The 21,028-nt window shown below is 48.6% G+C and overlaps 1 protein-coding gene across 6 annotated transcripts; it reads right to left on the reverse strand.

Annotated features, from left to right (window-relative positions):
- Window positions 1-7,728: 7,728 nt before the first annotated feature.
- On the reverse strand, window positions 7,729-16,683 carry TRAPPC3 (trafficking protein particle complex subunit 3). 6 transcript variants are annotated; one of them, XM_064281728.1, is made up of 6 exons: window positions 16,328-16,432; window positions 10,913-10,986; window positions 10,175-10,272; window positions 9,840-9,939; window positions 8,488-8,673; window positions 7,729-8,012 (listed from the first exon to the last, which is right to left on the reverse strand). In XM_064281728.1, coding segments are annotated over exons 3-6 (408 nt in total). In that variant the 5' UTR covers window positions 10,177-10,272; window positions 10,913-10,986; window positions 16,328-16,432; the 3' UTR covers window positions 7,729-7,892. The 6 variants fall into 6 exon arrangements, 5 of the variants coding, with proteins under 5 accessions (XP_064137798.1, XP_064137799.1, XP_003415545.1 ...); XR_010321368.1 differs by lacking the exon at window positions 10,913-10,986 and adding an exon at window positions 8,098-8,199 and having other exon boundaries at window positions 7,900-8,012; window positions 16,328-16,461; XM_064281729.1 differs by lacking the exons at window positions 10,913-10,986; window positions 16,328-16,432 and adding an exon at window positions 16,468-16,683.
- Window positions 16,684-21,028: the final 4,345 nt, after the last annotated feature.

Below are 21,028 nucleotides of genomic sequence, written 5' to 3' on the forward strand. Positions count from 1 at the left end.
TTCCTGTTCCATCAGGGCCTTGGTGATTCTGAGACTCCCTTGCCCCCCACCTCTGACTTCAAGCATCTGTTATGAGAATGAACTCCTGGCTCTACAACTCCCGGGAAGTCATTCCCTCTGTCTAGCCCTCCTTTCTTCTTTTTCTGTTGCCAGAGGCCTCTCTCACAAGGCTAGGCAAACAGAGGCCCTTCCTGCAGCCTGAGAACCCTCCACCATTCTCCCCACTTCCACCCCAGGGGACCTCTCAGCCCCATCCTCAAAAATCCCAGTAATGCAGTGGAAATCAAATTTACCTTAAATATTCTAATCTTATAACAATTTTGCTTCAATCAACATCAAAATGTGACCACATGTACCCAGACCACCCAGTAGCCTGATTGGTGAAAGGGGCGATGGGTTTTGGGGGATGGAGGGCAGAGGGCTGCTCTCAGACACGGGCCTGGCTCCGGAGGGGCTTCCTGGGGGGAGGACTGCAGGTCATTCAGTCCATTTCTTTGCTTTCTCCTGGCCTGCCTACCCTGAGCCATCCTTCCCCTCCTTCACTTTCCCTGGGGCTGCCCAGGAAGCATGCCAGACCACATGATCAGTGGTCAGTCATACTCTCTCCTGAGTAACTGGGATGCGGTAGAGTTGGGGCATGGTGATTCTCCTCACGCAAGCGGAGGCCAGGGGTGGCTTCGCAGGTGTGCAGTTTGCACTGTCACACAGGGTCCCACGCCAGGACTCCACACTTGGTTTATGCGCTACTGGATGGTCTTGAAATTTGTAATAATTTTTGAGCAAGGGGCTCTGCATCTTCATTTTGCAGTGAGCCCCATAAGTTATGTGACCAGTCCTAGGGAGGGTCCACACTGCCCACACCCCCGCTGTATGTGAGCCCTCCCCGTCCCCTACTCATATTCAGCCAGCCAACAGTCAATCAGTAAGCATTTACTGAGCACCTACTCTGTGCTGAGAAGCTGTGCTAGATGCTTGGAGATCCAGCAATGAACAAATAGACATGGTCTTGCTTTCACAAAATTACTCTCTGCACACACTCTGACACTCACATACCCATTCACAATAGTGTTTGCAAGACAGTTCCCCGTAACAGTAATGCTAATAAACCTGTTGCTGTTGAGTCAATTCCGACTCACAGGGACCCTATAAGACTGAACAGAACTGCTTTATGGTTAGCGGCCAAACTCTTAACCACTATGCCACCAGGGTTTCCAATATTGTTAATGGTAACTGCCAATTATGGAACACTGGGCATGTGCAGGAGCCCCTGAGTGATGCAAACAGCTAACACACTCAGCTGTTAACCAAGAGGTTGGAGGTTCAAGTCCACCCAGAGGCACCTCGGAAGAAAAGCCTAGTGATCTAGCTCTGAAAAATCAGCCATTGAAAACCCTATGGAGCACAGTTCTACTCTGACACACATGGGGTCGCCATGAGTCTGAATGGACTCCACAGCAACTGGCCAGGCATATGCCAGGAAATTTACATACATCCTCTTGTTTAATCCTCAAAACAGTAAAAAAGGTAGGATTGTTATTCCCATTCTCCAGATGAGAAAACTGAGGCTCAGAGAGTTCAAACCATTTGTTCAGTGTCACAAGCCAGTAAGTAGCAGAGTTAGGGCTTGCCTGTTATTCCTTATTTTCAGCCTTTCCTCTCCTCCCCACACACCACATGTACAATGTATTCAGCTGTTTCCCCCATGGGCAAAAAGCTCCTAGTAGGCAGGGCTGAGGTCTAGGTCATCTCCACTTCCTCAGTCCGCCAATACAGAGCTACTAAATGAAAGAATTCACACTCAAACACACATAGACACACTTCCTGAGGAACACAAGGAAACAGACACACACTGAAACACAAACACACACATATATCACATACAATGACAAGACCTTGGGGTCCAATACCAGGCTATTTGGGTTTAAGTCCTGAATTTACTCTGCACTAACTCTGTGCTACCGTTCCCTCATCTGCAAAATGAGAATAGTGATTGGGTTGTTGTGAATGCTAAATGAGAAATACATATAAAATGCTTAGAATGATACATGTTGTTGTTAGGTGCTGTCCAGTCGATTCCAACTCCTAGTGACCTCATGTAACAGAGCAGAACTGCCCCATAGAGTTTTCTAGGCTGTGATCTTTATGGGAGCAGATCACCAGGTCTTTCTCCTGTGGTGCCCCTGGGAAGGTTCGAACCGCCACACTTTCGGTTAGCAGAAGAGGACTTAACCATTGCACCACCGGGGCTCCTTACAGAATGGCACATAGTCATTCTTCAATAAATATTAGCTATTGTCATACATGAGGAAATGCTCACGATCATTAGCCATTAGAGAAATGCAAATCAAAACTACAGTGAGATTCCATCTCACTCCAGTAAGGCTGGCATTAATCCAAAAAACAAAAATCATAAATGTTGGAGAGGTTGTGAACAGACTGGAACACACACTGCTGGTGGGAATGTAAAATAGTGCAACCACTTTAGAAATCGATTTGGCGCTTCCTTAAAAAGCTAGAAGTAGAACTACCATAGGATCCAGCAATCCCACTCCTTGGAATACATCCTAGAGAAATAAGAGCCTTTACAGGAACAGATATATGCACACCCATGGTTATTGCAGCACTGTTTACAATAGCAAAAACATGGAAGCAACCAAGGTGCCAATCAACAGATGAATGGATAAATAAATTATGGTATATTCACACAATGGAATACTACACATAGATAAAGAACAGTGAGGAATCTTTGAAACATTTCATAACATGGAGGAACCTGGAAGGCATTATGCCGAGTGAAATCGGTCAGTTGCAAAAGGACAAATATTGTATAAGGCCAATATTATAGGAACTCGTGAAATAGTTTAAAGAGAGAAGAAAATATTCTTTGATTGTTAGGAGGTGGGGGAGAGAGGGAGGGAGAGGGGTACTCACTAATTAGATACTAAAGATCAAAACCCAGTAAGTTTTATTTTACATGAAGGGAAAGACAACACACAATACAGGAGAGGTCAGCACAACTGGACTAAACCAAAACCACAGAAGTTTCCTGAGTAAACTGAATGCTTCGAAGGCCAGCGTAGTAGGGGTGGGGGTTTGGGGACCGTGGTTTCAGGGGACATCTAAGTCAACTGGCATAATAAAATCTATTAAGAAAACATTCTGCATCCCACTTTGGAGAGTGGTGCCTGGGGTCTTAAACGCTAGCAAGCGGCCATCTAAGATGCATCAGTTGGTCTCAACCGACCTGGAGCAAAAGAGAATGAAGAACACCAAAGACCCAAGGTAATTATGAGCGCGAGAGACAGAAAGGGCCACGTAAATCAGAGACTACATCAGCTTGAGATCTGAAGAACTAGATGGTGCCCGGCTACAACCGATGCCTGGCCTGACAGGGAACGTAACAGAGAACCCCTGAGGGAGCAGGAGAGCAGTGGAATGCAGACCCCAAATTCACGTAAAAAGACCAGACTTAATGGTCTGACAGAGACTAGAAGGACCCCGGTGGTCAGGGTCCCCAGACCTTCTGCTAGCCCAAGACAGGAGCCATTCCCAAAGCCAACTCTTCAGACAGGGATTGGACTGGACAATGGGATAGAAAATGATCCTGGTAAAGAATGAGCTTCTTGGATCAAGTAGACACATGAGACTATGTTGACATCTCCTGTCTGGAGGGGAGATGAGAGGGCAGAGGGGGTCAGAAACTGGAGGGGAGATGAGAGGGCAGAGGGGGTCAGAAGCTTGCCAAATGGACACGAAAAGAGAGAGTGGAGGGAAGGAGTATGCTGTCTCATTAGGAGGAGAGCAATTAGGAGTATATAGCGAGGTGTATATAAATTTTTGTATGAGAGACTGACTTGATTTGTAAACTTTCACTTAAAGCACAATTAAAAAAAAAATTAGCTATTGTCATGAATAAGGAGCCCTGGTATGTAGTGGATAAGTGCTCCGCTGCTAACCAAAAGGTCGGTCGGCAGTTGGAACTCACCAGCGGGAGGAAGATGGTGGCGGTCTGCTTCTGTAAAGATTTATAGCCTCGGGAATCCTACGGGGTAGTTCTACTCTGTCCTATAGGGTCCCTATGAGTCGGAGTGGACTCTACGGCAATGGGTTTGAGTATTGCCAGGAATAACATTTGTCCATACTCACACATGCTCTCCTGATCTCGCACACCATCCTCCCACCCCTCCCCTAGCCTAGCTCAGTCCTCGATGCCCTCGTGGCTGACAGTTCAGGCCCAAGAACCAGGAAGGAAGAGCAGCTGCTTCTGTGCACCCTCCTGGGCCATACCTGGGTGGGCACACCTGTGTGGTGGTCGGCAGGGAGGGCTGCTCCTCAACAGCTTGAGATGCATCAGAGAAGGCTTCACATAGGAGGCCTCTGCCTGAGCTGGGTAAGAGAGCCAGGCCCAGGCAGAAGGGTGCTGCCCTGTACCTCGACTCCCTCCACTGTTCCTCACAGCACCCCCCACAATCTCTGCTGCAGCACCCTCCCTCCACACCCTTCCCCACAGTAGAAACTTTCCTCTCTCTGCCAGGAGCGTATATTGCCCCCAAGAATGCGCTGTGTCCCAGAGCTCCCCTGGCAGTGGCCAGCGGCGGTCCTGGGGTCAGGCCTGGCCCCACATCAAAGGCTGGGATCCGTAACAGCAAGGCTCCTTGCCCACCGCCACTCTCCCCTCCCCTCCCACCGGCCTTTTGGCTTCCAGGGAACAGCACATGGTAGCACTTAAGCTCGGGGAGGACGCTTTTCCCTCACTCCCACCACTGCCCCCCCTCCGCCACGGACCACAATGAACTACTTGTTAGGAGACGCTTTTAATTTTACTTAACACAATCTGTGCTACTGGCACTCTGTCGCCATCTCCTTCCTGGATCTGGATCCCCAGCATAGGTGCAGGGGAGGCCAGCTTACCAGAGGAAGATCTGTCCACAGCATGGAGATGTCCCTGGTGTCGGGGGTCTGTTACATCAGGGGGGTGGGGCTGGTGCTCTGGGCTCACTCAGGAAGTAAGGGGAGTGGTTAAGGGAGGGCTCAGAGCCAGCTCCTTACAACTAGGGGGACCAGCATGCGAGTTTGCGGTGTATACCCGGGCCAATGTGCTCTTTTCAATATCCTGGGTTCAGGAGGCAGGCCTGGCTGCAAATACGAGCTTTGCTTTCAGAACCCGTTGAGGGTGACCAGAAGAGGGGGGCATTTCCAGCCTCTGGACAGTCTGAAATTTGCTCCATCAGGTGCATATTCCAGCAAATTCTGAAAACCAGAGGTGCAATGAGCGCTCTCTGGACAGTATAGTGGTGATCTAGTGACCTCTAGTGGCCAAAGGCCGCAGAGCATGGTCTTTCCTTAGAGCTTCGAACCAGCCAGCGCCGGCCCAAGGGCCGCCAGCGTGGACTGCTTCAGCCCCAGAACTCGCCACATTCAGTCTCCCAAGAAACCTTCTTCATTAGTCGGTCACTCCCAAGTAGCCAGGCAAAGCTGCCTCATTCTTGCTGGGAGGGAGTGTATTGGTACAAACGGAGAATGAGGAATAGCCTAACCTGGGGGCTTTCCCAGCCTCATCTTAAAGCAGTCAAAAACACCTGCTGCCATCAAGTCGATTCCGACTCTTAGCGACCCTATAGGACAAAGTAGAACTGCTCTACAGGATTTCCAAGGAGCGGCTGGTGGATTCTAACTGCCGACCTTTTTTGGTTAGCAGTCATAACACTTCGTAGCTCTTAACCATTGCACCACCAGGGCTCCTCTTAAGGCAGGGGATCTATAATTCACAACTAATCAACTACGGGGGTGGAGATAGGATGTGGGGCCCGGAAATTCCGTTGCTGGGGCTTGTAGGTTTGGCTGCTATGGGAAAGAGAGTGAGATGATGTTCCAAATAGCTCAGTAGTCCTCAGCCCTTTTCTCTCCCTTGGCCCCTGGGTGCACATCACACAATCGTGGGGCTGTAATGGGGAAAAGTCACTAAAGGGGCTTTTTTCCCACAGATCACGGACCCTGTAATGTTGCCCAAGTTTAACTCTGGGAAAGGAAATACCCAAAACCTCACGCCATACAAACGGCTGCTAGGAAGTAGGTTGTGGTACTGGGAGGGGAGGAAAGGCGAGGGGCCCCCTGGAGAAAGGAAAGGGTGCTGCAGCTGACTTTTTTTGGGCAGGGTGCAGACACCACACAAAGCTTTCCACAGCTGGGCCCCAGCATTGATTTCCTCACTCTCTTTCATTCATTCACTCAAACTCTGCTGTGACTGGACCCAGTCCTGTACTGGCTGCTAAGGATACAGATGATCAAAATAGAGATGCCTGCCCTCAGGTTCCAGATTGTAGGAGGGCAAGATAGAGGCTCAGAGGATGAAATCCCAAAGGGAGAATAAGCTTCCCTAGTTTTTTTTTTTTTAATATATCAGGATACACAAGTGCCCTTCCCTCCTCAGTGGCCTAATCCAGTTGGAGGCAGGTCCTGTGCAAACTTCCCTCTTACTGGGGTCCCAAGACCATGGCCCTACCCCTGCAGAGCCAAGGAACACTGCAAGCACAGTGCATTTAGAGCCAGTTCCCCTCACCTCAGGCCTGTCCACCAACCTTGGGGAAGGTTTGGGGGCCCTGTTTCCCTCCAACAACCTACTTGGACCTCAAGGTGCTAGACCATCCCCAAGATCAGTGCTATAAATATGGCGCACAACTTCTGTTCCTTCTCTTTAAAAGCTATCCCAAGCTCTATAAGGCTACGAAAGAGCTGAAGCTTGTCCCCTCCCTCCCCCCAGTGCTAACAAGGAATCAGCAGGGCATCATCACTGGAGCTGGGCGGAGCTTTGAACCTTAGCTTCTCCACTTCCTAGCTGTATGACCTTGAGCAACTCCTGTCCTCCCCTCTAACACTGGAGTTAGTGTGAATTAGGTAATGGCATGCAAAGTGCTCAGTTGTCTGACACATGGTACACACTTAATAAATGGTACCTAATGCCAGGGTCTTTCTAGCCAAACCTTCTAACTTGGTAGTCAAGAGCCCAGAATAATTTGCTTTAGGCAGGTCTGGGATACGGTCTACTTATGTATTTTGCTGCAGACACTAGTGCCGAAAATGACTCTGAAGGGGCCTCATTTGCATGTATTAGCTCCCAGGTTTTCCAGACTCTGGTCTGTGGAAAGAAGCCCATTCCTCCACCAGGTCAAAGCAAGGCTGGGCCCAGGAACCAACTGGGTCTCCTTGTCCCATGGCAACAGAATTCCCAGAGCTGAGCAGAAAGAAAAAACAGGATATGACTGAGACTTCACTCAAGAATGTTTTTATTGAAGAGTTTGTAAGAAAAAAGGATGGAACCTCTGTATAAAGAGGAGATGTTGCCTCCAAACAGCAGGGAGGAATGAGACCTGGGTGGCTTCCCAGAAGTCAGTGTTTCTGGCATGACAGGCCCCCTTTTCCTGGCAAGCACTGCAGTGTGTCACACCACAGCTAGCAACTCCTGCCCACCCAGCTCCTAGCCTCTCTTTCCTCTTCCCCACGGCCCTGGATTCCCTATAGCCATTTGCCAATGGCTTTCTGAGGCCCAAAGGGAGATGTGCCAGGCCTCTTAATGGAGTCAAAGTGGGTTTTGCTTTGGAAAATTTGCAGGGATGTAAAATGGTTTGAACTTTTTCTAGTCCAACCAAGGACGATTACATCCAGTCCTTTGAACGGAAAGGGAACAAAAAATGTTCCACCTAAATGTACACACTTGTGCAGTAAATGGACTATATCACAATCTGCTCTTTATTAGCATGGAGAATGGAAACAAGGTTAGAAGAATATATAACATCCGTGTCAAGGAGTCACTGAGTTCTAGAGGACAGAAGGAGCACTGAGGTGTTCTGATCCAGTGAGTGCTCCCACTGGCCACCTTGAAGTCCTGGGGTTGGTCATTCCTCTCCAGCCGGAAGATTGTCCTCAATCCGCCTGATGAACCTCATCCGGATTTCTGTCACACTGTCTCCTTTCAGGGTATCCTGGACAAACTTGGCTTCCACAGCCATCTGGACCTGGGGGACAGTGGGAAAATGAAGAGGCAGCTGCCTAGCCATGGGCTCTAGGGAACCACCAGAGATGGAATTATAACTGGCTCACCCACAGCAGTCAAAAAAAGGGGCAGGAGGAGGGCTGGTTTCCCACAGGCATTCCCTAGGGATAAGGCTGCCACCTCCAATGTTCCCTTGCAGAACACAAGGCCTATAAAAAGAAACTCAGCAAAGAACACCCAAGAATGAGAGTGTCACAAAATAAGCCAATCTGGGAATTGATGTTCCTGAGCCTTGGGGGCTGGCAGCACTGCCTCCCAGCCTAGCGGAGGGTCATCACATGTTAAATCCTACACATGGCGGCAGCAGCACCTCAGACAGCAAAGCACTGGGGTGAGCCAAAGATCTTTCCTTTTGCACTCTCTCTCTCATTCATTCAAACATTTATTATGCCCCTACTACATTTCAGGTGTCCCAGAAAGCCAAGAACTGCACTCACCATCTCCAAGGCTCCCCGCAACACCCCACACAAGAGATTGGAATAAATGAGGGATGAGTGGTTATCAGGAAGTTCCACAAAGTCCACCAAGGGGTTATTTTCCAAAATGAGGGAGAATTCGTCACCTGCTGGGCTCCAATTGGTGATGCTTGGGGTGATGCCCAAGTACATCTTGAACGCCACCTGCTGGGAGACAGACAACAGCATCGTGGGGGAAGAGCAGCAGAGGCTATACAGCAGGGAAGGGACTGGCAAAATGGAAAAGTAAGAGAAATCAAAAATAGGGAATAAGTTTTGCTTAGGAGCAAATCTGCGGCCTCTGCAAGATGCTGAAGCTTTAGATATTCAAAGAATAAAAAAGAAAAAGCATCTGTGCCCAATTGAGCACCCCTCTCCTTCAAGGCATTGTACAATTAAGCAGTAATTCTGTGTCTGCTTGCATGTCTCAGTGGAAAGGGACACTCATCTTCTGACGGGGTGGCTGCGCTGAGCCAGCATCTGAGCACAGAACGCAGACAGGCCCTACACACGTCCCTGTTCTCTGTGCTACCTAAACCCTTCTTGAAAGCAAGTATAGGTCACTGGGGTACAATTACTCCAAATACATCTTTCCCTCTACCTACTCGCCTAATTCTAAACCCTTACAAAGTCCTCTCCGCTGTTAACCCTCTTTAGGATTTGGGCAGGGCCAGCATGGACTACAACGGTAACTGACAACACAAAGATACAGGTGTTTTATCATTTATTATCAATACTAAGATATTTAACAGCAATATTAATAATACCCCCCCCCAAAAAAAAAACCCACTGCCGTCGAGTCGATTCCGACTCATAGCGACCCTATAGGACAGAGTAGAACTGCCCCATAGAGTTTCCAATATTAATAATAGCAAACACTATATGCACAACACTATGTTAAGGACATTCATTTATTCATTTTACCTGAATGCTCACAATCACTATTTCATTTAGTCCTTAAAACAACCCCATGAGGTAGTTCTCATTTTAAAGATGAGGGAACTGGCAATTAAAGAGATGAAGCTCCCTAAGAACCCAGAACTAGTAAGTCCTGGAGCCAGAATGTGAAGCCAGATGTGTATGAGGCCAAAGCCTACAGTCTTAGCCCCCATGCTACACTGCTCCCCCTTCAGTGGAGGGGATCTGGCTTAGATCTCAGCGGGGCGTCAGTCCACAGGGATGGCTCCAACAGCTCTTTTTCAAAATCTGTGCTACTCCCAGACCACTAGGAAGGCTTCCTTGGTCCAAACAGCTTCTTAACTAGATACAGGGCTTCTCTAAGAGAGATAGTGCCTCCAATCCTTCAGGATGGCCAGGTGGTTCAGGATAATGACCTTGGCGATGACATCTGCAGTTTCTCGAAAGTCGTGGCACCTCCCAACATTTGACCGTGCCAAGAAATCTTCAATCAGTCGGACACCAATGTTATAGCCCCTGACAAGGAAATCAGAGAATACACAGGTATGGGGTGATAGGCTGAATGTAAGGCTGTTGGTGGCAAATGGAAAATGAGGATAATCTCAAAACACCCCAATAAATGAGCTCAGTGGAAACTGTGCCCAAAGTGTTAGCTACGATAAAGGACCCTGTTCTGTGCTCTGAAGGACAACGTAGCCCCAGTGTGCTGGTGAGCCCTATTCCTGCCTCCCCCGTAAAAGAGCTCACTCACATTTTGTCCAGCTGTTTATTCACATCTTCATCATTTTCATAGTCCTTGCAAAGCTGGGTGACCAGAGCCCCATAGGTCAGGGTGAAGAGCTCAGAGCTCTAAAAAGAGATTCAAAAGGCAGTCAGGACCAAGCAGCACAAAAGAGAAAGGGTGGGTTGTATCTGGATCAGCCCCAATGCAACTGTCAGAACTCAAAAGAAGGCTGCCTGTGTCTGGTGGGAAAGAACATCATTCCCCATGGAGCTGCCAGGGCGTATGGCCCCCAGGGTGAATGTGGCTAGCCTGCAGCTAGATCAGCACCTCATGCACTAAGCAGTCATTCTTCCAGCACACCAAGGTGGCCTTCTGCCAAATCAGGTTCCTACCACGGGTGCCAAGCCCAAGCTCAGGTCACCAGTACCTGGTGCGGGAGCAGCAATGGTTCACTAGGTACTATGAAAGGCAGACCTGTGTGTCAGCAGGTATGACTGATGGCTTCCCCAAGCTGTTAGAATGGCCAAGCCTAGAGATAAACTGTACTCCCACAGCTCCACCCAGGAGCAGCAGAGGATCCAGGAGCCCAGTCCACGGGCAAGAAAGTCAGTCCCAGACCAAGCCCAGTGCACTGATGACAGCCCCTCTCCAAAGTCACCCATCTTGGGGAAAAAATGTTCCTTTGTGACACAGCAAAAATGTTTCCAGGGAAGGGTAACTCTGACACAAATGCAATCTTTTATGTACCTGAAACACAACACTGACCTGAACTGGTTTCCATTACAATCTCAGTTAAAATCACAGAAACTCTTTCTTGGATAAAGAATCCTGTCACCTACCTACCAAAAAACAGAGGGATGGGGAAGGTGAAAGGAATAGTAAATACCAAAACTACAGAATGAAAACAACAGGCTTTATTAGAATTAAAGTGAGAAACACATTAACAGCATATTTGGACCAATGGATTCACATAGAAATGAATGTGAAAAATCAAGACTTCCACCTAGCCGTAATGGCCTGGTGGTGGGTCACTGCAAGAATAATAATTTGATGCCTTTTGCTTACATACCACATTCTACTTCTCATCATTTCATTTTCTATCCCACAATAACTCTATAAAACAGAAGAGGCAGGAACTATCCCCATTTTAGAGATGAAGAAACTGTGATTTGGAATGGTGAAGGAATTTGCCCAAGCACACACAGCTAATTACAGACGAAAGTAATTTGGGGGGACAAAAATCAAGGGCTTCTAAGCCAGCATTCATTTCATCCACTATTCCCCACAACTGCAGTAATTAGCCTCCCCCCACAAACAAAACAAGACGAAACTGAGATGCACTAGTGAGTCCAAGAAAATCCATTTCAGAATTAAGAAGCACTTTGACTCAACTAAAACAGTCAGATCAGGGTGTCTCCAAGAGACCATTTACCAAATATGGCAATTAAGGGGAAGCTATTAAGAAGCGGAATGATTTTGTAGTAAAGTCAGGGGCTTGGCACTAGAATGGCTTGAGCATGAATGGATGGAGACAGTCCAGCAGTTACCAGTCTGGGGAGTCAGCTCCACTGCATTAAGTCAGTGAAGCTTCCCATCCATTATGAATGAGATTTGGATGAACACTCCAGGAGCCTCAGCTCACCATGATGCCAAGCAACACGCGAGTCATGTTATAAACACTTTATACATACAGCTGCCCCCAATTTTCCTATGAGAAAAATCAAGGTCCTGAATAAATCTGTCTATGGTCACAGAATCAATACTCTGGGATCTGGGTATGGGATCCCTGATCCAGGTTCTCCACACCCTCTCTTATTTGAAAGTCTATCTCCATCTTCAATTGTGAACCAAGCCTATTTGGAACAGTGTGAGATATCAATATATAACTTAGTGGTCACGGTAGTTTAAAAATAGGAGTGGGGTTGTGATACAGGCAAAAATCATTCAGCCAGCATTTACTATATACCAGGGGCTATCTCGGAGGAGGAAAAATAACATATATTGTTTGCCAGATGGTGATAAGTGCTATGGAGAAAAATTAAGCACAAAAGGAAATTAGGGAGTATGTACATTTGTGTGTATGTGTGCGGGAGGTCAATTTTAAATAGGTGGTCAGGGAAGGCCTTGTACAAAGACCTGAAGCTCTGAGGAAAGGGTAAGTCATGAACACAGCTGGTGAAAAAATTCCAGGCAGCAAGTATAAAGGCCCCAAGGTGCGTGTATGCCTGACATGTTTGAAAAACAGTTAGGAGACCAGTATAATTAAAGAGTAATAAGCAAGAAAAAGAAGATGAAGTTAGAGAAGAGGCAGAATGGGTTCTAGGCTCATGTGACCCTTGTCACAAAAGATTCCACAGAACCTTAAAGGTCAGCCAGTCAAACCAGTCCAATTCTTCCTTAAGCATAAGCATGAGAGGTTAGCAGAACAACCACCGTTTAGCCCTATTTTACAGGTGACAGGTCAAGTAACTGAGATTCAATAGTCTTCTTATAGTCAGCCACTATCATTTAAGACCTAGGTCACTGCTTCATCTCCCTGAGTATTAGTTTTTACCATCTATAAAATGGTGACAATATTATCTGCCTTTCAGGGTTACTACGAAATGCCAGTGAGATGATGTTTGTAGAGTACCTGCTATCCGTTAAGTACTCAAATCATAGATGTTATTTTTATTCCTGAAGTGGGTCTATGTGGCGCCAGAGAGCACCCTGAACTTGGCTCAAGGAGGGCAAATAATAAACAGGGAGATTCTGGATCAATATAAAGAATTTTCTAACAATTAATAGGGTCACTATGAGTCAGAATCAACTCAACAGCAACGGGTTTGGTTTTGGTTTTGTAGAAAGAAAATTTGGTTTGTAGTCCGAAGACCTGATTATGAGTCTGGAGATGCCACTTACTAGCTGTGGGACCTCTGGTAAGTCACTTCACTATGCTAGGTCTCAACCTCCTCACACTCAAAAACAGTAAGAGTAAAAACCTGTCACGTCAAACGAGATAATGGACTGGACGGTGCTTTGCAGACCAAAACACCATAAAGGGTTATGGCACCTACACCAGCAAGATCTCCCAGCACTTCTGAGGATACAACTGAGCAGAGTAAGCTAAGTCACACTCCACACTCAGGTGAGCCACTGCACTTGATGGTTTTCGGAAGGCCTTTCAGTTACTGCCCCAAATAAAACATCAGACCTCCCTAGAGGGCTGATCTTTGGAGCTGATGTTCCAAGAGTCAAGTTTATTATTTCTGTCAGAACACAGTACTCAGTATGACTGTCCCCCAGCTGGGGAAGGAGGGTCTATAACAAGTTCAGCCCTCATTCTTACCCTCCAAGTCCTCTGTCATGGAGACTCCAGGTGCTGCTATTTAAGTCGTAAGTCACCTGAGCTCTGGAGAATAGATTCCTGGATTGGGTTACTACTGTTGTTTGCCTTCGAGTCAATTCCAACTCAGAATGACTCTACAGGACAGAGCAGAATTGCCCCACAGGGTTTCCTAGGCTGTAATCTTCACAGCAAGATCGCCAGGTCTTTTCTCCCATGGAGCTGCTGGGTGGGTTCGAACCACTGACCTTTTGGTTAGCAGCCAAGCACTGAACCACTGCACCACCAGGGCTCTTAGGTCACCAGTAGTAACACCACCACAAAAAGAAGGCAACCCTGATTGTCCGTGGGAATCAGAAACCAACTGCTACACAGACACAAAGGCTTTACTAATAAGGAGGCTAGCTGGCATTCAGTGTCAACTGTGTCCTAGGCACACTGTTACACCGCTAGCCTTAAATATAAATAATCCTCAGAACAACTCTATGATCTATGTACTATTTTTACCTTTCTTTTTTATTGGTGAAGCTGATGCTTAGAAAATTAAGAAACTTGGCCAAGGTCACAGAGCATGTAAGCAGTGGAGCCAGTATTCAATCTCAGACAGTACTATACCCTTTGTGTTATGTGTGTCTGCCTCTCTCATAGAGTATATGCTTCTAAAGGTTAGGAACTAGGACTTCATCTCTGCATGTCCCACAGCACCTAGCACAGAGCTTTGTTATGGAGTTGGGGTTCAGAAAAGTTTGCTGGGCAAATGGACTATTTCTGTTTGCAGATTAAAAGCAGAGATCTAGTTACTTGGGTATATTAACCATTTAGGTCTTGGAAGGCTTAATTAAGAACACAGCAACTAGCAGGAGGCTGGGCTGACTGAGACAAGGACTGCTAGAGGGGGAGACTTCCCAAGCAGAGAGGAGAGGTGCATGTCAAAGCCAGGTGGCCACAAAGAGGATCATGCCCTAAGTCCTAAGTAGGCACTAGTAGGAACTGAATGAGAAGATACACTCAAACTCTCATTTCATTCATTAAACAAATATATATCGATGGCCAGTATCAGTTTAGGCGCAGGGAGCAGAACAGCAAACAATACAAATCCCTGCCCTTGCAAAACTTACATTCTCATGGGAGAGACTGCAAATAAACAAATAAATAATTTATAATGAAATATCAGACAGTGCTATGAAGAAAAACAGAATAGAAGAAGAAAAGACCTAGTCAGGTGGTGGCATTTATGTAACTGCGAATGAAGCAAGGAGTGAGTAGGTGACTGTGGGGGAAGGGAGTTCCAGGTGCAGACAGGGCAGTTGTGACTACTGGGGGATGGGAGTGGAAGCTGCAGGTTCCCGCTAATGTTGTAGTCAACATTTTCAATATTGATTTTCGGTACAAAATGTACAAAATAAGAACAAAATACGAAAACCATGCAGGAAGACCTCTCTGCTCATATCTTAGGAAAAGGAGGAGAAAACAAACATTTACCATGGCCCACACATTTCACTCTATCTCATGTAATCCTCAACTACTGTACTAAGTCGGCATTGCTGTCCCTAGTCTATAGATAAAAAAATTAAGTTAGCCAACGTAGAGGATTTCAACCCAACATCCATGTCTCTTCCCCTATGTGACACTATTTCCTGGGAAAATATTCCCTTCTTTTAAACTCTTGGTATTTCCTCCAAAACAAATTCTTAACCTGTGATCCACAGAGTATCTTCAGGAGAACCACAAGTTCCTCCCCACCCCGAAAATATAAGTAAATGTTTGTCTACTTAGGTTTTCTGGAGAGAAGAACCATATTATCTCCAGCTTCTCAAATGGGATCTGAGAGGAGAAAGGTTAAGAAGTACTATTCTAGAGTAAAAGATCCTTCTGCAGCCCATTTTTGGTTTTTGGTTCCTGCTGTAAGATGTAAAGGTGTGAGGGACGTTTACTCATCCCCTCTAGAGTTGAGGTGTTAACAAAGGGCCCCTGGTCTGCCCAATATGCAACCCAGGATACTCAGTTTTTAAAGAGGAAAACAAAGACAGGTGGCATGGGCAATTCTGGAGGTGGTAAGAATAGGCTTAAGAAGTGAACACTTGCCAGGAAGGCCCCTTAGTTTGGAGAAAAATGTTATCCACCTTACCCTCCAGCCCCAGGCCCCATCAACAACCAAACTTTATGGAGTCCCATTATTCCCAGGAGAAGAACGGAGTTCCCCCACCCTTCACCAGAGGGTACCACTTACTACCCACTCTGGCCCACCTCTTACCCCACCGAATAGAAATTTCATTTTTGACAAAGCCAGTACCTGGGCATCTCTCATACTGCCCCACAGCACAGTGAAAGAGACGCAGAGCCTGGTAATCTGCGTTATTAACTTTAAAGACTTGGGTTTCAATCCTAACTCTAGCTGTAAATCTGGGCACGTTACGTAACCTCTCTGAGCTGTAAAATGGAGGTTAAGATTGTCGACCTAATAGGACTACTTTGCGAATTAAATGAGATAATGCATGTAAACTGCCTGGCCCCTTGTCTAACACAGAGAGCATTAAGTAGTAGTTACTATTATTATTACCGTTGTCGTTGTTGGTCCAGCACTCTGCGAATGCCTCTTATTCATGGCACGGGGGAGGGGTCTCTGGGGTAACCCAGCGGTCCTAACCTGCCTCAGGCCAGAGACGTCCCCCGAGTGACTCTCCCTTCTCGACCCACCAAACGGTCTCCTCCATCCTTCCTGCGGAACCACCCCCTCCCAGAGCTCGCGCAAGGGTCCCTGCCCAATTGCACCTCGCGCCCGGCGCCGGGCCCCTTCCCCAGCGGGTCTCAATTCCGCTCCGCTCCGCCCGCCGAGGTCACGCACTCCGGATTACCATTTTCTTGCTCTCGGTGCCACGGTTCGACTGCCTCGACATCGTGCCGGCTGTCCCACTCCGCCTCGCCTCAGCCCCGCTCAGCTACCCCCTCAGAGCCCGCTCGGCGCAGCCAAGGAGCCTCAACCTCCGGGACTCACCAGCACCGACTCACCGCGCCTGCGCGGCCTACCGCCGGGCACCACGGGACTCGTGGTCCGGCCGACGAAGGTAACTCCCGCCGAACAAACGTCGGACTACAACCCCCAACAGCCGCGTTGGCAGTACCGCCCCTTAGCACCACCGGACTTCAACTCCCGGAGTGCTCCGCGCGCCGCTGACTTGTAGAGCCTGGCTCTCTCCCTGGGCTTCGTCGTGGCCGCTGGGTGGCGTCCGCAGCTTGCAGTGTTCCTGAGTCACTCTCCTTTTCCGCCCCCGACCCCGCGGCGTCGCTCCCACCCCCGCCACCTCAGTGATGTTCCGCAAACTCCCCTCCCGACTCGGTCGGTCTTGGAAAGTCCCCCTTTCGATCTAGCCTCTTCCGCTGTTGCAGCAATTCAGAGCCAGAAGCTCCCAGGATGTCCCAGAAAATGAACAACAGCTACACACTGATCTGGCCTCTTCATTACAAAAGTATTTAATGAATGACCACCTACTATATGCCAGCATTACATAGAGGCTTTCTCTTCGCACTGTCATCTGTCCTCAAATCCGAAGCGGAGCCAGCACCTGAATCCTACCACCTGTGGCCTCGTGATGGAATAGAATAGTTAGTCTATAATAAAATTCAGACCTCTGTAATAAAGTTCAGGCCACTTTCTCCTCTTTCCTCCCCTAGAACAGCTTCACTGCTTGGTTCCCAGGAAAGAAGGACCACCAGCTTTGGTGGCAGTCAGTCCTGCGTTTGAATCTCAGCTTTGTCATTTTAGGCAAATTGCTGGATCTCTCTCCGTTGTCGTGAGGATTGGTGAGATATGCCTGGAGAGCACGTGGACATATAAAAGGAACAAAGTAAATATGTATTCTCTTCCAGTCAGCCTCTAAAAACAACCCAATAAAGAGGCCCCAGAAGCACCAGGGGAATGTGTTGGTCACAGCCTCTGGTCCCTCACCAAGGGGAAGTACCACAGTCCCTGACCACAGCTCTTTAGTTTCAGCTCTAAGCCCCGCCCCTCGGCTGGTCAACTCTGAGGGGGTGGGGCCAATGGTCCCTGAGCACCCTCTCCTCACTTGGCCTGGTAGCCTCAATCTGCAGCAGCTGCATTCTATCCCTTAGCTTTCACTTATGACAACCAGTCTGCCCAGACATGAGCCACACTAGGGAAGGCTGGAAGGCCCACTGGCTGCTCAAGCTGGAAGCCAGTACCCAAGGTTTCCCTAGTCCCTCCCTTAGGGTGCAGCACCAATCATTATACCCTTCTCTGTGGCAGACATTCTGGGGCCTCCCTGGAGGCACTGACCCCTGACTTGCTCTCCTGTGGCAGTGTCCAGGGAGTAATGGGAGGGGGCCAAGGTTCTGGGAAGAAACACGAGGATGGGTTGAGGGGCAGGGAAGCAAGGGTCTGCTAGCCCCTGGGGGCCAGCACAGTCAGAGAAAAGCTTCCAGCATTCCCAGGAGAGAGGACAGCTGAGGTGAAAGCCGCAGTTGGTCTGCCTGTCTGTTGGTCTGGGCTCCTCCCTGCCGGCTGCCCTTGGCTGCCCACAGAAACCTGAGTCACAGTCACGGCCAGCAGCGGACCCCACCCAGCCTGCTGTTAGGCAGGAGGTTCTGGAGAGACTGAGGGAGGAGCCTCCTCCTGCCCTTCTCGCTGCCTCTGAGATTCTTCCTCTCTTGGCCTGTGATTCCTCGTCTGGGCGTCTCTTTCCTTTTGGGACTCATCCTCAAAGCGTCCTCAGTCCTGAATTAAGGGTGGGGGTGGGGTACATCTCAGTCTGATCCATAGGCTCTCTTCCTTGCTCAGATGGAAACTTAAAGCTCCTTAGTTAGCTCCTCTCAGTTAGGCTCAAATCATTCCCAAAACCCAATTCCTCCCCACCACCCCTCAGGGCCAGGACATTTAGGAACACCAGGCACCCCGTCCCCATCCTGCCCCTGTTTCCTTCTCCCTGCAAGAGAACTCAGGGACAGCTTTCTGTCACTGTCAGGGACTCTAGACAAAGATCTCCTCCCAGGAACCCAAAGGGCTGAACCATTGGTCTTGGACTCTGAGTTCCACCCCCTCCAATTCCTCACTGTTCCTCCCCCTCTTCAAGAGCTGGAGGAAGAGGGACGTTAATTATTGCAGCTGGTGGACTGCCCTTGAGGACATTCTCTGTCCCCAGGCCCCAGGGAGTGGGCCCTGGAGGCTAAGGCTCCCCCTAGAGTGGTGGTCTGGGTTAGAGGCCTCTTCTGCTTCAGTGCTGTAGGGGTGGGGAAGAGGTGAGATTCTGGTGTCTGTTGGCTCAGCTGCTCCCACCATGAGGCCCCTCCCACTTCCTACTTGTGGGTGCAGAGGCAGCCTACAGGGCCTTGGTCCTGATTCACAGCTCTTTGACAGGTTTCCCATTGATTTCCTTCACCTCTTCTTCAGGTTCAACGTGAACCGTGCCCTGCCAAAACTAGAAGGCTATAAGTGCTCTTGTATCTTCCCTCTCCTTGGACGACCAGAAAAGGGACATATTTCTGATCCCCATTCAGTGACCTGCCCCCCAGCCCAGCCTCGTGGTGAGACTAACGGCTCACTCATGCCTGTTTCCGTGGAGGGGGAGGGGACGGTGCTGCAGGGGAGGCGACAGTTCCCTCCATGACCCTCACCAAAGAGGACAGGGCGTCCTGTGGGGGCTTCAGTTCCTGATGTTGCAAGAACCCCACTTGCTCCTTCTCTGGGATGTCTGATAGTTGAGAGGCCACCCAGCCCCAAACTCAGAGAAAAGACACCCATTCTAAACCCTCTCAGTTGCTGGGGCCTGGAATCTGCCAGGGATACTGGTCAGTTAGGGTAAGAATGGAAAGGAGCCCACCCCATCTGTCCACCCTGACTTCTCCAGTCACAGGACACACTCACTCACCCGGTTCCTCCTCAGCCATCCTCCCAGAACTCCCTGTGGATCCATCAGCTACGCAGGAAGCTTTCCAGGGCTGGCCAGGAGAACTAGCCCTCAAATCGTCTAACTTCCAGATGCCCGGCTGGTCCCTACCACCGCATCTTGTGAGAAGGTACAGGTGCTGCCGCCCTTCAATCTAGGGGAAGTTTCCTCAGCCTTGGCACCACTGACATTTTGGGCCTGATAATTCTTTGTTGTGGGGGCTGTCCCATGCATTGTAAAATGTCCCTTGGCAGGAGGAATAGCCCCTGCTTGAAAACCATGATCTAGGGTAATACATTACACCATCTCTTATTGGAGCCCTGATGGCACAGTGGTCAAGAGCTCGGCTGCTAATCAAAAAGTTGGCAGTCGGCATCCACCAGCCACTCCTTGGAAACCCTATGGGGCAGTTCAACTCTGGAATATAGGGTCCCTATGAGTCCTTATGAGTCGGAATCGACTCGACAGCAATGGGTTTGGTTTGGTTTGGATTTCTTGTCAGTGAGCTCTCCTAAGTCAGTCCCAGACAATTAGATGGGCAATAGAGGATTTCCAGATCTAAGGCCCTGCTCACTCTTCCTCTGCTGCAGAACCTCCAACAGCTTCCCATCATCTACATTTCTAAGGCTTCCAAGGCTTCCTATTCAGGCCATCCTTGGCCTATCTTCTCATCTTTGTTGCTGTTGTTAGGTCCCCTTTGAGTTGAGTCGGTTCAGACTCATAGTGACCCTATGTACAACAGAACAAAACAGTGCCCGGTCCTATGCCATCCACACAATCATTGCTGTGTTTCAGCCCATCCTCATCTTTAAAAAAATCTTTAGGTACCATTTTTTCCCTCTAGTATTCTTGAAGTCTAACCAGTGTGGGTATGTCACTATTTCCCCCTATATGTCTGTCCTTGCAGTGACTTCTACCTGTCCATCCCTCAAGACCAGAGGTGGGGGATAGTGGAAGAGCCATCCCAGAAGGCTATCCTCCTGTTGGGTTCTGTTCTTGAATCTTCCTGAGTCTAGGCACTGCCTGGCTCAGGGTGGGTCTGTTCAGCTCTGGAAGATTCACACCCTGGAGGCCTCCAACCTTACAAATGATAGCTGCTCCTCACCTACCCCTGAATCCTGAATGAGAATCATCCACTCCATCGTCCAATAGTTCTTTCACCCCACGGATGGAGTGGCTGACAACAAAAATGAAGGATGCACTTCCCTTCCTAATCCAATTATCCCTTCTGAAGCCCCCTCATCATCAAAGCCATCATTCTTATTTATCGTTGTTAGTTGCCGTGGAGTCAACTCTGATGACTCCATGTATGCAGCATAGAACTGCTCCACAGGGTTTTCAAAGCTGTGACCTTTTAGAAGCAGATCGCCAGGCCTGTCTTCCAAGGCACCTCTGGGTAGGTTCAAACCACCAATCCTTCGGCTAGTGGTGGAGTGCTTAACCGCTACCCAGACACCCAGTGAGTTGGAATCAACTTGACAGCAACTAACAACACTTTATTTATTGAGCACTTCCTATATGCCAGGCTCTGTGCTAAGCACTTCATGGCATTGCTTTATTTAATCCTTACAACTACACAATGATACTTCATGGCACAGTTGTTTTCCTAATTTTATAGATGTGTAATCTGGATTTCAGGGAAGTCAAGTCACCATT

This window comes from Loxodonta africana, chromosome 3 (assembly GCF_030014295.1).
Source record: "Loxodonta africana isolate mLoxAfr1 chromosome 3, mLoxAfr1.hap2, whole genome shotgun sequence".
Lineage (NCBI taxonomy): Eukaryota > Metazoa > Chordata > Mammalia > Proboscidea > Elephantidae > Loxodonta > Loxodonta africana.

Bases quoted from the DNA above. Each gene is read 5' to 3' on its own strand.
- TRAPPC3 (XM_064281727.1), bottom strand. From the start codon at position 16,369: ATGTCGAGGCAGTCGAACCGTGGCACCGAGAGCAAGAAAATG. The intron at 10,273-16,327 runs GTAATCCGGAGT...ATCTCTTTTTAG, and splicing joins GCACCGAGAGCAAGAAAATG to AGCTCTGAGCTCTTCACCCT. The intron at 8,013-8,487 runs GTGAGTGCAGTT...ACTGTCCCCCAG, and splicing joins TGCGGGGAGCCTTGGAGATG to GTCCAGATGGCTGTGGAAGC.